Source organism: Myxine glutinosa, chromosome 12 (assembly GCF_964187855.1).
Source record: "Myxine glutinosa chromosome 12, kmMyxGlut1.1, whole genome shotgun sequence".
NCBI classification, from domain to species: Eukaryota; Metazoa; Chordata; class Myxini; order Myxiniformes; family Myxinidae; genus Myxine; species Myxine glutinosa.
This window is the reverse complement of record NC_136272.1, coordinates 41,453,123-41,470,044: the sequence shown is the minus strand read 5'-3', so window position 1 is coordinate 41,470,044 and position 16,922 is coordinate 41,453,123. Positions and strand designations below refer to the sequence as shown.

The 16,922-nt window shown below is 45.2% G+C and overlaps 1 protein-coding gene across 1 annotated transcript in view; it reads right to left on the bottom strand.

Annotated features, from left to right (window-relative positions):
* LOC137437940 (uncharacterized) overlaps nucleotides 1-16,602 on the bottom strand; it is a 45,950-nt gene extending 29,348 nt beyond the window's left edge. Inside the window, exon 1 of the mRNA XM_068132713.2 lies at nucleotides 16,177-16,602. Coding sequence (XP_067988814.2) covers nucleotides 16,177-16,473 — 297 coding nt within the window. The 5' untranslated portion in view covers nucleotides 16,474-16,602. The remainder of the gene's footprint in view (nucleotides 1-16,176) is intronic.
* Between the last annotated feature and the right edge of the window lie 320 nt (nucleotides 16,603-16,922).

The window sequence follows — 16,922 nt, the reverse complement described above, 5'->3', positions numbered from 1 at the left end:
TATTTTATTCCCCATGGAGAGTTCTTTACAATGAGCCATGTCTCAATTTTTTCTATTCAGCACATTCAGAGATATGGAGGTGCAAAATTTTTCGGTTTTTCCAAGATGGCGGCCGAACCACCTGACATATGACGTCATCATTAACAAATTTTATTCCCCATGGAGAGTTCTTTACAATGAGCCATGTCTCAATTTTTTCTGTTCAGCACTTTTGGAGATTTCGTGGTGCAAAGTTTTGCCGTTTTTCCAAGATGGCGGCCGACCACGTGACTGATGATGTCATCATTAACATATTTTATTCCCCATCGAGAGTTCTTTACAATGAGCCATGTCTCAATTTTTTCTGTTCAGCACTTTTGGAGATTTCGTGGTGCAAAGTTTTGCCGTTTTTCCAAGATGGCGGCCGACCACGTGACTGATGATGTCATCATTAACATATTTTATTCCCCATGGAGAGTTCTTTACAATGAGCCATGTCTCAATTTTTTCTGTTCAGTACTTTCGGAGATATAGAAGTGCAAAGTTTTTCGGTTTTTCCAAAATGGCGGCCGAACCACGTCACCAATGACGTCATCAATTGGGCACAGTCTATTCCAGGGCAAGACCAATATGTGTGCAAAGTTTGGCGATTCTACGTGCAACGGTGTAGACGCAGTGCTGCAAACAGACAGATGAAAAATCGGTCAGAGACCGAGGACTTGCCGGAATGTACTTTTTTGTCGGCCATTTAGGACAAATATGGCGGCCGAAACACGTGATAGATGACGTCATCATTAACTTATTTTATTCCCCATGGAGAGTTCTTTTCAATGAGCCATGTCTCAATTTTTTCTATTCAGCACTTTCAGAGATAGGGAGGTGCAATTTTTTTCCAAGATGGCGGCCGAACCACGTGACATATGACGTCATCATTAACAAATTTTATTCCCCATGGAGAGTTCTTTACAATGAGCCATGTCTCAATTTTTTCTGTTCAGCACTTTTGAAGATATAGTGGTGCAAAGTTTTGCCGTTTTTCCAAGATGGCGGCCGACCACGTGACATATGACATCATCATTAACATATTTTATTCCCCATGGAGAGTTCTTTACAATGAGCCATGTCTCAATTTTTTCTATTCAGCACTTTTGGAGATATGGAGGTGCTAGGTTTTTCCACGATGGCGGCTAAACCACGTGACCGATGACGTCATTATTAACATATTTTATTCCCCATGGAGAGTTCTTTACAATGAGCCATGTCTCAATTTTTTCTATTCAGCACTTTCAGAGATATGGAGGTGCTAGGTTTTTCGGTTTTTCCAAGATGGCGGCCGAACCACGTGACCTATGACGTCATTATTAACATATTTTATTCCCCATGGAGAGTTCTTTACAATGAGCCATGCCTCAATTTTTTCTGTTCAGCACTTTTGGAGATTTCGTGGTGCAAAGTTTTGCCGTTTTTCCAAGATGGCGGCCGACCACGTGACATATGACGTCATCATTAACATATTTTATTCCCCATGGAGAGTTCTTTACAATGAGCCATGTCTCAATTTTTTCTGTTCAGCACTTTTGGAGATATAGTGGCGCAACGTTTTGCCGTTTTTCCAAGATGGCGACCGAACCACGTGACTGATGACGTCATCATTTACATATTTTATTCCCCATGGAGAGTTCTTTACAATGAGCCATGTCTCAATTTTTTCTGTTCAGTACTTTCGGAGATAGAGGTGCAAAGTTTTTCGGTTTTTCCAAGATGGCGGCCGAACCACGTCACCGATGACGTCATCAATTGGGCACAGTCTATTCCAGGGCAAGACCAATATGTGTGCAAAGTTTGGCGATTCTACGTGCAACGGTGTAGACGCAGCGCTGCAAACAGACAGACAGACAAACAGACAGACAGACAGACAAACAAACGAACAGATCAACATACTTGCCGGAAAATTTTTCCGGCAAGTAACAAACAGACAGACAGACAGACAGACAGACAAACAGACAAACGAACAGATCAACATACTTGCCGGAAAAAATTTTCCGGCAAGTAACAACCAGACAAACGAACAGATCAACATACTTGCCGGAATCTTTTCCGGCAAGTAATAATTGTAAGTAACAAAATTATTCAAGTACAATTCAATTTTACAAACTATGCCTCATTTTTGTGTCCTCGATACGTATGTAAGACCAATGACATTGAATTAAAAGTTTCAGTTGATTAATTACATGTATATACACCTCAGATTTATGAAGTTAACAGGGTTGTCAATAGAAGAATATAAGTTTTTGTCATATAACCCAAGTGGAAGACAAGTGTAATTGGTATTTACATTTATTGTAAACGCACGTAACGGTGTCCACCATAAAATCTCATATTACATAAACCAAAAAGAGCTAGAGCTTACTTTTCTAGTGTCAATTTGTGTTGCTTCTGATAAGATATACACCTACATTTCACAACATGGAAACAATAATTTGTGCCTTTGCAATCACAAGCCATGAGGACACCATGTTACGTACGTTAGCATTGCTGATCTACATGTTTGCATGCCGGAAATGACGGCTTCCTTCGATGAAACTATCTTCTTTCTTCTTGAGTAGGGTGGAAAGATGTTGAAGATTGAAATAAACATTAATGCATTGATTTTCAAAGTTATTAAAATTTTGTCATGTGTGTGTCACTTTATTGACCCAGTATTGTATGTATACCTATATGGACACTGCAAGGACTTCCAGGAAAGAAGTTGGAATTTCAAAAAGTGGATCTGGGGTGAATTAGCGGGGGTAGAAAAGTTCAAGGTTTTGGATGGGGGAAGATAAGAGATGGTGGTGAACAGCTGTTTTAAAGACCTGGAGGGAGGAGTGGGATTGAAGGGAGTGAGGGAGTTTGTTCCAGAGGCAGGAGAAAACGGGAAAGAAAGAGTGAAGGTGAGCAGAGACCCTAGATTTTGGCAGTTTAACCATAAGAGGGTTGCTGGCAGATCTTGTGTGACCTGTAGGAATAAATGGGGGACAGAGCACAGAGAGAGCTGGGGGAGCAAGGCTGGAGAGGAGTCGGTAGAAGACAGATTTGAAAGATGTGAACGCACTGGATGATGTGATGGAAGAACTTGGTAATCCATTTGAGGAGGAAATTAATGACATGTTAGTCATTGATTAAAAGTAGATTGCTGACCCCTCGGTTGTTGAGACTGAGCGAAGGAAAGAACCTATTTGAGGTTTGCACAAAGCAACGTCTCAGGGAGAGAACCGATTCAATCAATGCCGTCATCACTCACAATACTTTTCCTTTGTTTGGGTCTTCCGACTCTACAGCTGTCAGCAAGGGCAAACAAAAGCAAATTTCCCTGAAGAGTGACATGCAACTCTTTTTGAAGTTGGACGTGGGATGCCAGTCAGGTGATGGAAATCTCAACTATTTTGTTTTCCAGACATGAGTATCAAGCTTGCCCTACATCACTCTCTGATGCTGGAAAGCTGCATCGTGGATGCAATAGTGATCTTTTATCATGTCTGGAAGAGCTTGCCGAGTTAAAATCAGGTGCTCCTTTGGTGACCCCTGTGATTCTTGACGGAGCTGTGATAGTACAAATGATGAAGCCTGTGAATGCAGAGACTTTTGATGAATATGCAAATTTGTTGTTCATTCCCTACATCCTATCACATCTTCAAAAGACAACTCACCTGGACTTCATTTGGGACCGTTACATTAGTGACAGCCTCAAAGGAACAGCAAGGGGAAAGCGTGGTAAAGGAGTGTGCAGACGGGTTCGTGGATCGACTACCATACCACGCAATTGGCAGGATTGCCTTTGTGTGGACCTCAACAAACAGGAACTGTTCAGGTTTCTCTCAGAGAGTGTCACACAGTACCTGCATTAGCAAGAAACCATGAGGAAGGAACTGGTAGTTACAACCGACTAATGATCTTGTGACGAGCATTCCATCACAACAATCTCTTGATAGCCTCATGCCATGCAATCATGAATAGGCGGACACCCGCATGTTGCACAGCATGGTCATCATGAGATTCTGATATGCATTGTTGATACTGAGGTTGTAGTACTTGCAGTAATGGCTGTACATTCACTTCCAGACAACTCCAAGCTTTGGATTGCATTTGGGACAGGAAAACAATTCCTTTACTTGGCAGCCCATGAGATAACAAGCAGTCTAGGACATGACAATTCCTGTGCACTTCCCATGTTTCATGCAATAACAGGATGTGACACAGTATCAGCCTTTGTTGGGCATGGAAGGAGGTCAGCCTGGAAAACATGGACATCTCTGCCAGAAGTTACGACAGCACTCTTGAGTCTCTCCCATGCCCCACATGACATTCCAGAGGAAAGCATGAACGCTATCGAGAGGTTTGTCATTCTGTTATACGACAGGACGAGCAAGTGCAAATATGTGGATGTTGCTCGGAGAAAAATGTTTGCAAGAAAAACCGCCATCGACAGAATTCCGCCAACAAGAGCTGCTCTGGAACAACACATCTGACGAGCTACATATCAGGGAGGACATTTGTGGGTTATATACCTCGGCCTACTATTTCATCTCTTTTTCAAGGTTTGGGCTGGAGAAAGAACCAAGAGGGGTTATAGTCAGGTTCACTATGTAATTTCATTGGAATTTTTGGGGGATTTGGAAAACTATATATTTTTGGAAACTATATTGTATAGTCAGTCAGAAAACCAATGTTGCTATTTGCACAGACTCCTGTATGGCGGCCATCTTGGATTTTCAAAATTGCCGTCGTAGAACTAATTTTTCTCAATATCTCAGCTTCTAAATAACATAGAGCTTTGATTCTAACGGCTAACCATACATTTTCAAGGGCCCCGAATCCAATGGTAACAAGTTCGATAAGCTAAACATGACCATAGAGCTCCTATGTGGCGGCCATCTTGGATTTTTCAAACTGGCCGCCGTAAACTTGATGTTTCTCAATATCTCAGCTTCTAAACAACATAAAGCTTTGATTCTAACGGCTAAACATACATTTTCAAGGGCCCCGAATCCAATGGTAACAAGTTCGATAAGCTAGACATGACCATAGAGCTCCTATGTGGCGGCCATCTTGGATTTTTCAAACTGGCAGCCGTAAACTTGATGTTTCTCAATATCTCAGCTTCTAAACAACATAAAGCTTTGATTCTAACGGCTAAACATACATTTTCAAGGGCCCCGAATCCAATGGTAACAAGTTCGATAAGCTAGACATGACCATAGAGCTCCTATGTGGCAGCCATCTTGGATTTTTCAAACTGGCCACCGTAAAACTGATGTAACTCACCTTCTAAAGAGCACAGAGCTTTGATTCATCATTGAGTAAAGTCATCATCATCCTCATCATCGCTTTCGTTCATCACATCTTGAGAGTCCTCATCATTTTGGCACTGGATGTCACACTGACAAAGGTCTGTACAAGCCAAGTTGTTTGTTCTGCAGGAACATCTAGATGAAGAACAGTCTGTTTTGCACTGACATCTAACCATTTGAATGATGGCCTTGGGGGCTGGAGGCTCCTCAGTTGTGGTTGGTTTCACTTGTCCATCCGTGTCTTTGTAAAAGCCGTTTTGCAGGGGATTCAGCTGAGGATCCTGTTGAGCAATGCTTGCCTGACCCCACACTCTGGCTTGGATATGGACTCTAAGGATGTGCTGCTTGAGAGCTCCAAGAGTAGGAGGAAGCCTGTCACTTTCTGCCATGTGTTTGCAAAAGAGATACCATCGTAGTTCGGGGATGCTGTCGATGTGGATGCCATTTGGAGAGTAAGCAGCGCATACAAAGTTAGCTAGTGTGGACAACATGTCCTCCGTCACTTCAGTTGCATCTGAAAGCATTCGCACGGTGTCTATGACATCTTCACTTGCTTTGAGGTAGACATGCAGCCAGGTTGCTTTGCCTATTCGAGAGAACCTCCCAGTGTTGTCTGCCCCTGTGAAAGCATGAAAGGCTGGCAACGCCTTTGCTCTTTCGACCCCTAGAGCTGTCCACAGTGGCTCTATTTGAAGTATTCCAGAGGCCATGGAAATGGATGTATTCCTCAGCAGTCGGTCATAGTTTGCTATGACTAGTACCAGGACATCTGTGTCGGGAGAGAAGAACACCAACTGCGCATCATGTGGGTTTCGCTGGGATGCCAGCACGGCCTGGTGGATCAACAGGGTGTCAGCTTCTTCATGGTTGTTGTCCTCGAAGAGCAGGTCACTGTTGCTCCTAGTACGCCCTGAAGCAGACGTGATGATCAACTTGGATGAGTGACTGTTGTATTCTAGAGTTTTCGCTGCCAGATAGTCAGTCAGATCCGCCTTTGTTTTGTCATGAGAAAGGAATCTGCTCATTGGGATGTGTTTGATGTTGGTGTCACCTCTGACTTGATACTGTACTGCATCCTTTCCTTGCCTTCTTTTAGCCCTGGTAGCACTCTTCAGAGAATCGTTTTTGTACGTGTCAAAGACCAGTATGATCTCATCACAATCTTTTGTTAGAGACATGAGTCTGTCATTGAAGCATTCACCCAGATCGTTGACTTTCACTACAGTGGCTGGTTTCTTTGTCAGCTTATGCACAAGTACCATCCCATCCACCAGTGCAATCTTCCGACTTGTAGGTTTACTAGATGTGGATGCCATAGTTCTTGTGTCCATTGGATCTTCTTGTACAACACTTGCAGCTGGTGTCTGCTGCTGATCTTCGGGGTGAATTTCTGCTCTTGCTAACTTGTCGAGGAGATGAATTAACTTCGACTTGTCAGTGCATGGAAGAATTGTCCCATCTGGAGCGAACAGTGCTCTTGGTGTCACAGTGAACTCGTAATTTCCGATGGCATATTTCTGGTTGACGTCTCTGTTTGACTTGGCAAGGACCATGAGCCTTCCCCGTACAGTTCCTTAGTCTCCTTCAGATCCACAGTCCTGTCTCTGAGTTTCACTGTGGTTCTCTTGTTCCCAGACGTGAACATCTTGTTGTTCTCCTTCTTGACTGGTGCCCAGAGGCTAACATCTCCATTGATACGCTCCGACACGTAGTCTTCATACAACTTCTGACCAGTGACATCAATGTTCAAGATCTGTAGTACATACTCGTCTGGGATGTAAGCATTCGTTATCACATTGTGCAGCTTGTCACCTTCAGTGGTCATGTCTAGCTTATCGAACTTGTTACCATTGGATTCGGGGCCCTTGAAAATGTATGTTTAGCCGTTAGAATCAAAGCTCTATGTTATTTAGAAGCTGAGATATTGAGAAAAATTAGTTCTACGGCGGCAATTTTGAAAATCCAAGATGGCCGCCATGCAGGAGTCTGTGCAAATAGCAACATTGGTTTTCTGACTGACTATACAATATAGTTTCCAAAAATATATAGTTTTCCAAATCCCCCAAAAAATCCAACGAAACTTTAAATCTGGACATACTGAACCTGACTATTATACGAACCTCTCTGGACAACTTTACCTGAAGCTTCCCAGACCTGCTATGAATTGATATTGTGTGGCTGAAAGAAAGGATGCAAGACAGCTCCCTGCAAATGCAAAGAAACTGCACTGAAATGCACAGCTATCTTTGTGTGAAGGAGAATGCTCCCAATAATGGAAACGTGTATGGAGCATACATGTTCCAAGACCTAACTAACCATTGACTGTGCAGTTTATAGCTGAACACTTTTTGAGACATGCTATACAGAATGAAATGAATGAATGAATGATCGTTTTAAGGCCATTTTCCCCGCGAGAGCGGGGGTTAGCCTTGAGGGCCCCATGACAATCATGGTTCCCTGTTTGAGGCAATGTTTTTTTTTTTTAATGGCCGGATGCCCTTCCTGACGCCAACCCTTGGTCGCCTCTTACGATGCGCAGGGATACGGTGTACCTATTCTAAACCGGGGTACACACCGGGATCATTCATCCCAGCAAGCTGGTACTCAATTTGCTGACCTCGGAAGGATGACAGGCTGAGTCAACCCCCCTGGCGTTAATTCAGCGATCGATCGGGATTCAAACCCAGGATCCGAGGATCCCAAGCCGGCACCCTAACCGCTAAGCCAACACCAGGCTTATGCTATACAGACTGGCACACAAATGAACTCTCAAGTTGGTCATTGGTATGTCATTTAAACTAGTAAATATCTGATATCTCACAATTAGGGCAGACATTTTGGATGAATGGCGATACCTTCGTGTTGTTTTTTATTTTTTTACAGTAAGATACTAGTAATGCATACAAGCTTGCAAAATGTCCCAATACTCGGTTCAGAACTATTTCAGTATTGAAACTCTATGATCTATATATATTCTTAATCAATTTAACAAACATACATAACGTTATGAAACAGAAACACGGGGCATAAAACAAACAAAAAGCAGCTAGGCTCAGATTTCATATGTTTGGAAAATGGCCGCCAATTATGCATATAACGAAAAGACTGAAAGTCAATATTAATAGTTATATGCATGCCTTGTCCCCTAAAATGTATATTTAGGGAGGTAAATGTTTATCATTGCCCACGTTCAAGCAGAAACATAAACTTTTATATATTTGGTGGCCATATTGGAAAATGTCAGCCAATTATCCACTTAACACCGGTTATAAATGTCAATTTGTAAATAGATACATCCCTCTTCCGTTAAAACATATATTTAGCCATTTAAATGAAGGCCATCACTCATTTAAAAGCAAACATATTAACCGTTATATTTTTGGTGCCCATCTTGAAAAATGGCCACCCTGGATATTTTTCAAGTTTCCTCTATATCTAAAATCTTTATTGACATGTTCCTGAACATGTGTGGGAAGTTTGTTGCTTGCATGAAAAAAATGCACAAGTACAGATACATTCAAAGTACACCACCCCCATGCCAAATAAATAAATATCCTCCAGTGCAGCATCGCCGGGGCACCTGGCAATACCGCCATGCAGCTCATAGAGACTGTAGTGGGTGGGAGAGGTGTACAATAATTGATTGATCAATTGCATAATTAAAATCAATAAATAGTGATCATAAAATATTGTTGCGGATCTCCCGAAGCCCGTCCACGTTGTAAAAGGGGGGATTAAACCCCTTTTTCCCCTTGGGCCTTCGTGTCCACGAGGCCGAATCGCCACTTCCGCAGCAAGCGTGAAAAAGGGTATCGGGTCGACGCCGCACGTACCTTTAACCCACGCTGCCACGAAAGCGGGGACCGGACCTCGCACGAGCCACGCTTAATCGAGTACGCCCGAGCGGTGTGCGTATCACGTGACTCGTGCCGTTATTTTATGGAACCCGATTCGAGCGGTTCTATTCGTACCATGCAAGGCCAATTAATGGAAGGGATGGGAACGGTCAAATAAGAGGAATAACACAATTTATTTACACAATGTACAGGATTCGGAGAGACACAGAGCAGGCACTTAAACAATTGTTACGTGGTCCTCCCGGTAACTACCTGGTCTCGGTGACCCCCGGACCGTGGGAGGCACCCCGCCAGAAAGATATATGACTTAGACGCTTTCGTAACGCAATCAATATGAATTCCAGTCAATAAGAAACCCCACACCAAGGATCCGGAGTAATCAATAATATATTCCCCCAAGGAATCAACAACAATCAACAATCAACAATCAATCACTAAGATGGCCATCTTACATATATGTCCCCCCCCTGTCCCCACTCACGACCACTTGGGTCACGGTCACTGTCCCTCACAATGTCTCTCTTCTCCGCACACGGGCGGTTGAACGAACCCCGGGCGGACGTGCTCCAAACGTGCACGTCTCGTACCGGGGACAGCTGCTGCAGCGCACACCTCCTTGCCAAGCAACGGGGCAAAACCAAGCGCGGCTTGCAACGCGCGCGAGGCCTAAGGTGCGACCCGTACGCGTCCTTGTAGACGGTGAGGCGAACTGTGCCGGACGCTTGGTTCCGTGCACGAACCCACGGCGACTTGACGTGTAAATGGGTAATTACACGTCCAGGTAACTCCTCTCGCCAGACGGGCTTTCAAACGCAGTGTTCCCCACGCTGCTCAATATCGATACCGCTCTTCTCGGCGCTGGGCGAGGAAGAGGAAGAAGATCGCCGCTTCTCCCGGACCTCGTGTCTTTTCTTCCTCCGTTTCCGGTCTCCTTTTTCCCAGAAGGGCTCCTGACCCTTTAATCACAACAACCTTTAATAGACTACACATTAATAAGCAAAGACCTGAATAGTAATTCACATCAATTCACATAAATCCATAACACAATGTTAACTTATTCCCAGACACAGGGCCCACTCACGCACACGGGGAGATGGAGGAAGAATGTTCGTGCGCCAAACGCGCTTTGCCGGCGGTCGCTCCGGGGCAGCTCGCCCGGCATGGCCCTCTGGCGGTCACGGCACGTATACAGGAGAAGGCAAGCAGGAGGAGATTGCGCGTCTGTGGCCCGGCACGGGTCGTCTTCTCAAACGCGCGATTAATACAGCGCAGAGCGCAGGGCACGGGGCAAGTTCGTGTACAATGACGATAACCGGGGTCAAACAAGTGGAACATGTCTTTCAATCCTGACAAATCTCACACTCTTACTATGTCTCTCCGAAAAGATCGACTGGACAACCCTCCCATCTACTTTCTCAACAATCCTCTCCAAGAAGTTCTGTCGCTCAAGCTTTTGGGTCTCACTATCTGCCATGATCCTTCTTGGGAAAACCACATTTCCAAGCTGGCCTCCAAAGCCAGTCGCCGACTGGGCATCCTCCGTCGTGCGAAGTCCTTCCTCGGCACACCTGAGCTCCTCACCACATACAAGGCTTTCATCCGCAGCTCAATGGAATACTGTTCTCCCCTATGGGCCAGTGCTCCTGCCTCACACCTAGCTCGGCTTCACGCTGTTGAAACCAAAGCTTTCAGAATTATTGGAATCTCCCGCGATGAAGCTATCTCTGAGGGCCTTTCACTCACTCACCGCAGGCAGGTAGGTGGTCTTTCTGTCTTCTACCGACTCCTCTCCGGCCTTGCACCCCCAGCTCTCTCTGTGCTCGGTCCCCCAAATATTCCTACAGGTCGCACAAGATCTGCCAGCAACCCTCTGATGGTTAAACTGCCGAAATCTCGGCTCTCTGCTCACGTTCACTCTTTCATTCCTCTTTTCTCCCGCCTCTGGAACAAACTCCCTCACTCCCTTCAATCCCACTCCTCCCTCCAGGTCTTTAAAACAGCTGTTCACCACCATCTCTCATCTTCCCCCATCCAAAACCTTGATCTTTTCTACCCCCGCTAATTCACCCCAGATCCACCATGTTTGAAATTCCAACTTCTTTCCTGGAAGTCCTGGCAGTGTCCATATGTTTTATACCTCTCCCACCCTCCCCCCCCCCCCTTCCCATGCCCCCACCCCAAAGCCCTCGCCCTCTCTCAGATCTCTCGATGTCTCCATGTCTCTCGGTCCCTGCTCTCAAATGTTGTGTTTGTGTCCTTCCCCCTCTCTCCCCATCTTGTCTACCGCTCCCGATGTTGTATGTTTTATGTGTCGGTTTGTCTTTCTGTGTGATTAATGTTCGCTCTTTCACGAGCCTCGATATTGTATACAAAAAAAAAAAAAAAAAAAAAAAAATGCAATTGACTCGTTCTCTTGTGCGTTCTCTCTCTCTGACTCGCACTCCAGCTCAACTCCTTGCGTTCTCCTTGTGCACACGACTCTGACTCAATCAATGCCTCGACCCGAACTCCAACTGAGGTGGGCTGCGCGACTCTCAACTGAGGTGGGGGGGCTCGGAGCAGGGTTTTATGGCTCCGCCCCGGCCTTACTCGAATGTTCCAAACCCCACCTCTCATCGCCGTGGTTAGCCACTCCCCTCGAGCCCCGATTGGCGGCTCGTTGCTTACCGGCCACTCCTCTTGCAGCTCCTCCTTTCTGCCTCGCTAGACTTGTTCAGGCCTGCCACGTGGCATGCTAGCGCCAAAAGACCGCCCTACTCACGGGCCTGCTCAACGCAAAACTAACACAGGAAAGGACTACGCTTACATTCACTAAGAAATAATTGAACTATCGCGAGGCTTCATGTTGTGGTGCATCTACCTACGAGGGGGATTATCCTTTATTCCAAATCCGTAACAATATTTTCTTAATCAATTGGCAAATAGCATACCTAAACCACCAGTGCTTCATCCGAAGCTGTAGCTTTTTGAAAATTAAAGTCATTAATCAGAAAAATTAAATAATTAATTGATCAATAAATAATTAATCGATCAATTGATTAATCAATAAATCAAAAATATACTTCATAGCCACATCACTTGGTCACTGTCGTGTCCAAATATCAGCTTCCTCGCTCAAAAGGTGCCTGAGATAAGATAAAATAAGATAAGATAGAAAATAACTTAAATGATTAATAATGAGAATAAATATACAGTAATCATAAAATAATTAAATAATTATTCAATTGGCTAATAGAATATCTAAACCACAACCGTTTCATCCAATCTGTAACTTTAAAAACTTTAATTAATTAAGTCATTAATTGAAGAATTAATAATTAATCGATTAACTGATTAATCAATAAATCAAAAATAGCCATTACAGCCAAATCACTTGGTCATTGTCATGTCCAAATTTCAGCTTCCTAGCTCAAAATGTGTCTGAGATGTCGAACAATAAAGACAAACGAACAACAAAGAAACCGGAGTGAAAACCGAGTACTACTACCTTTCAGTGCACGGCATCACAGCCCCCTTCGGTGCCCGGAAATGACGTCATGCAGCGCCTGGAGAGGGCATAGCAAAGGAGCGGTGTACAATTTTTATGGTTTGCCGCCTGACTCCTGTGTACTTTTGCTGTAATCATACTAAAATACGCCATTTGTGTCTGTCCGTCTGTCTGATGAATTTTTGATGCCAATTCCTTCCGTCGTTACTTATCCAATCTCAACCAAACTTGACAGGATGACGAAGGGTTACATAATGAAGGTTGTAGCGCATTAATTTGCCCCCCCCCCCTCCCCAAGGTGGTTTTCTCCCCCAAGCGGGTTTTCCCGCCATTGCCGTCAATGGGTTGCGTGTTGAGGTGTATAGCCATATTAAGTTAGCTTTATCATGGCGTTTTTCCAAAGACGCTTTTAATAACAAAATTAATGATAATCCCATATTATTAATGTTATGACAAAACAATATTAATACCAATAATGTCCCACTTCCCCAAGGCGTTTTTCCTGCAGTGATAACGTGTTTAAATAGCCAATCTTACTATAATTCACCAAATGTCCGTCTGTCCTTCTGTCCGTTCCCAGGTACCACAAAAACGGCTGAACCGATCGCAACTATATTTTGGGTGGGTAATCCTGGGACCCCCAGGAGTAAAATAGGCTATTGTAGCGGTTACCTTATTGGGACATAATCCACGGGCACGGGCCAGTGGGGCTTTTGATTGTGTGGGCGTGGCGTGCGTGCGGTTGTTGAAGCCACACTCTCCGAAGAGGGTTTTGGCGCGATAAAAGCTGTATGAGTTCCGTTCGCGGGAGGAGTTCTGTTGGAATAAAGGAGCTTTGAACAACCAGAAATGGACTCGTCCTCTCGTCATCCGCAACTCCTACATTGGTGACCCCGGCTGCTCCCGAACGTTTTCGGGGGCTTCCAACGAGCATGGCGACACCTACATTGGTGACCCCGGCTGCTCCCAAACGTTTTCGGGGGCTTCCAACGAGCATGGCGCCACCTAGATTGGTGACCCCGGCTGCTCCCGAACGTTTTCGGGGGCTTCCAACGAACATGGCAAGCGCAGTTTCGATCGAACTGCCGGAGTTTTGGGAACGACGGGCAGCCGTTTGCTCCGTGCACACAGGCCGAGCACTGCTGCTCGTAACCTTCGCGCGCACTACTGCCAAGCACCTCCTCTGCGACCAGAGTGGTGAGCCTTCTCCAACGTGCGCTGCTGCTCGTAACCTTCGCGCGCACTGACCCGGGCAGCACTGCTGCTCGTCACCTTCGCGCAACTACATACTACAACTCGCGAAAAGTCTACAACTACAACTACAACTCGGGTGTAGAAAACTACAACTCGCGCAACTACAACTCCTACTCCTACTCTGCAGCCGCGGGAGGCCCGTGAGGAACCTCAACAGCCTCCCCCGAGGCCGTGACCAGCCCCCTCGGTTGGCTCAACCCCATGGCGGGGCCGTCCCCCGTCAGGTAAGTCGCCGGTTGGCCCGCCCACCGCCAAGCCGCTCACAGACCTTGCTCGGGTCATCAGTCGTTTCGGCTGGGTGGTTAAGGCCCTCCAAAAACTGACATTGCCCGTGCGAGTGCATTCTGGGGGGGCGCATGTAGCGGTTACCTTATTGGGACATAATCCACGGGCACGGGCCAGTGGGGCTTTTGATTGTGTGGGCGTGGCGTGCGCGCGGTTGTTGAAGCGACACCCTCCGAAGAGGGTTTTGGCGCTATAAAAGCTGTATGAGTTCCGTTCGCGGGAGGAGTTCTGTTGGAATAAAGGAGCTTTGAACAACCAGAAATGGCCTCGTCCTCGCGTCATCCCCAACTCCTACACTATATTGTTTTTCCAATTTTTCCAATTTTCCAGTTTTTGCAAACACGATGGAATAATATTTACCGATACGAACAGTGATGTGGCTTTTATTGAAATTCTACAAATACTGTTTAGAGTTTGATGAGAATTATGAACCTTCCGCGAATGCGGAAGTGGACAGGTGACGGCAATGCGCGGGTTTGATAATATCCCAATACAACCGTCATTCAATCGTAATGTTTAATCGTGAAACCTTATTAAATCGTGTTAATCGTTTTGTTAAAGTATCAATTGATGATTGGAATTGAGTGAATAAAATTACAATTTTGAATTCGTAATAGTGTTCACCCAACCATACTGAACTTCACATCAGGATTTAAATATTTGTTTATGTCACGAATGTTGTTAAAAGTTTATTTTTTATATTAATGTTATTTAATTTGTGATTGGAGTTATGCTGTTTGGAATGAAAAAAGAGATATCGAGTTCAAGTGAATGACGGAATGCCGTGACGGTTTCAACTTTCTAAACATGAAATTCGTGGATCGCCAGATGCAGATTCGCCATTGACTGGGTATAGAACAAACGTACCCGTTTGTTTGTGAATGGGTACGTTTTTTATGGAAGTCCTTCACGAACCTGCTGTCCATGTCTGACGTGTGACTGAAGGTGCTACAGGAATGTGGAATTTATTGGTTTCATGCTTTAGCATTCGCCGTTTCTGCATTGTCTGTTTGCTTCTGGCCTCCCACCCGTGCGTAACACGGGTACCTCACTGGTAGTCATAATGGCGTTTCCATGGGAGCAACGACCTCTAGAGGAAGAAAAACTATTGTAAACCACAAACACGTACGATTTGCTTTTTAACAGTCGCTAATGCTCTTTATAACACTACATGAAGAAATTTGGAGGAATCGCGACATCCGTGAAGTAAGGTTTACTTACAGAACTGAGCGAAGATCTACCTCTATATACCCCACAAGGTGGGGTTAATAACATGGCCCTTTCTGCCGCTACTGTGGCATTGTAGCGAACTTTTGAAGCTAGCTCCTGTTGTTTGATACGAAACTGAAAGGGAGACGCTCGGGTTGTGCTTCTTTACCAAGCAGCTAGCTTGCGCTTGCCAAGCCAACCGTTCCTTAACGGTTTTGAATGGAGTGCTTGCTCGAATGCTTAAACCTCTTGGCGATCTCTTCACAAGAAACTTGGTAAATGAACACACACCCAATGTTCTTGAGACCCACCCATAGATCGACTGTAATCTATATACCCTAAAGAGGCATGACCCTTCCTGCCCCTCCCGCAGTCTGCAGGTGTACTAGTGAATAAAAAAGGGTGAAACGGTGAATGTCATGGATACAATACACAAAGGTATCAAATCAAACCGCGGTTCAAAGAGCAGGAGCGTGAAGTAAAACATCTTCCCTGGAATGCTGAATCACCACCTTGTGACATGAATGAGCAATTTGTGATCAATTCTGAGGATATTTATCCCCATTTACGTCCCTCAAGGAAATTGAAGCCTTTCTCATTGAGGATTCGGAATGGTGTAATTTAACTTTTTTCCACCCCAAAGTATATAAAACATAAAACATCGAAGAAAGTATTTACACACAAACTATAGTATTATAGTGTAAATATCCTTATCCGCTTCACGGGATTGTAATAAATAATGTTCTGAAGGATTGAACGAAACCGATTTCCTCACTCTGCGAACGAAGGCGCGAGACCGCAGTCTCCTGGGTGACGAAACGTCGTAATTCCTTCGAGGTCTCCGACTCCCATCTGGTCTTCGTTCGGAATACTTTCCAAAACTCGACTCGTTAACCATTTCCTGGGCACGACGAAGCAGACCCAATCGTAGCGCCGTTTTCCCGCGTCGATCCTCAGGCGGCCGCTGTGGGAAGTGCGAACGGGAATGTCGCAAATAAGCGTCACGGCGCCTCCTTGGGTCGCGGACGGAGGGTTTGGCTTTGGACAGGTCCTTGTAGCGTGGTCGAAGCATGGCCGACTGACTCCCTGACTCACTCCACCGCGCTCAGACTCACGTGCCGAGCATAGAAGCAATCAGCACAATCACAGAAGGCCTCACGATCACCCACTTCCTCTCCGAACTCCGATCGCCGTTTTGGGTGGGATCGCTTTGCCTTGTTTTTGCAAATTTAATGCAAATTCTCCAATCGACAGATATCTCCGTTTTACGTTTCATTTTACCTCACCTACGTCACTTTGCATTATGCAGCACATACGGCCGACCAGCCATGATGAACGATCACTCGCAATGTTACACTGCCTATAACGATATTTTATTATTATCATTGTTATCAGACCGCTGTTTGACGCTCAGCATTTAATAGGATAGAGCACGGACAAACAACGCTGGGTAGGCAATGGCAAACCACTCAGTGTAAACCTTTCCAATAAACTGCTACGGCAGCACCGACGCTCTGCAAC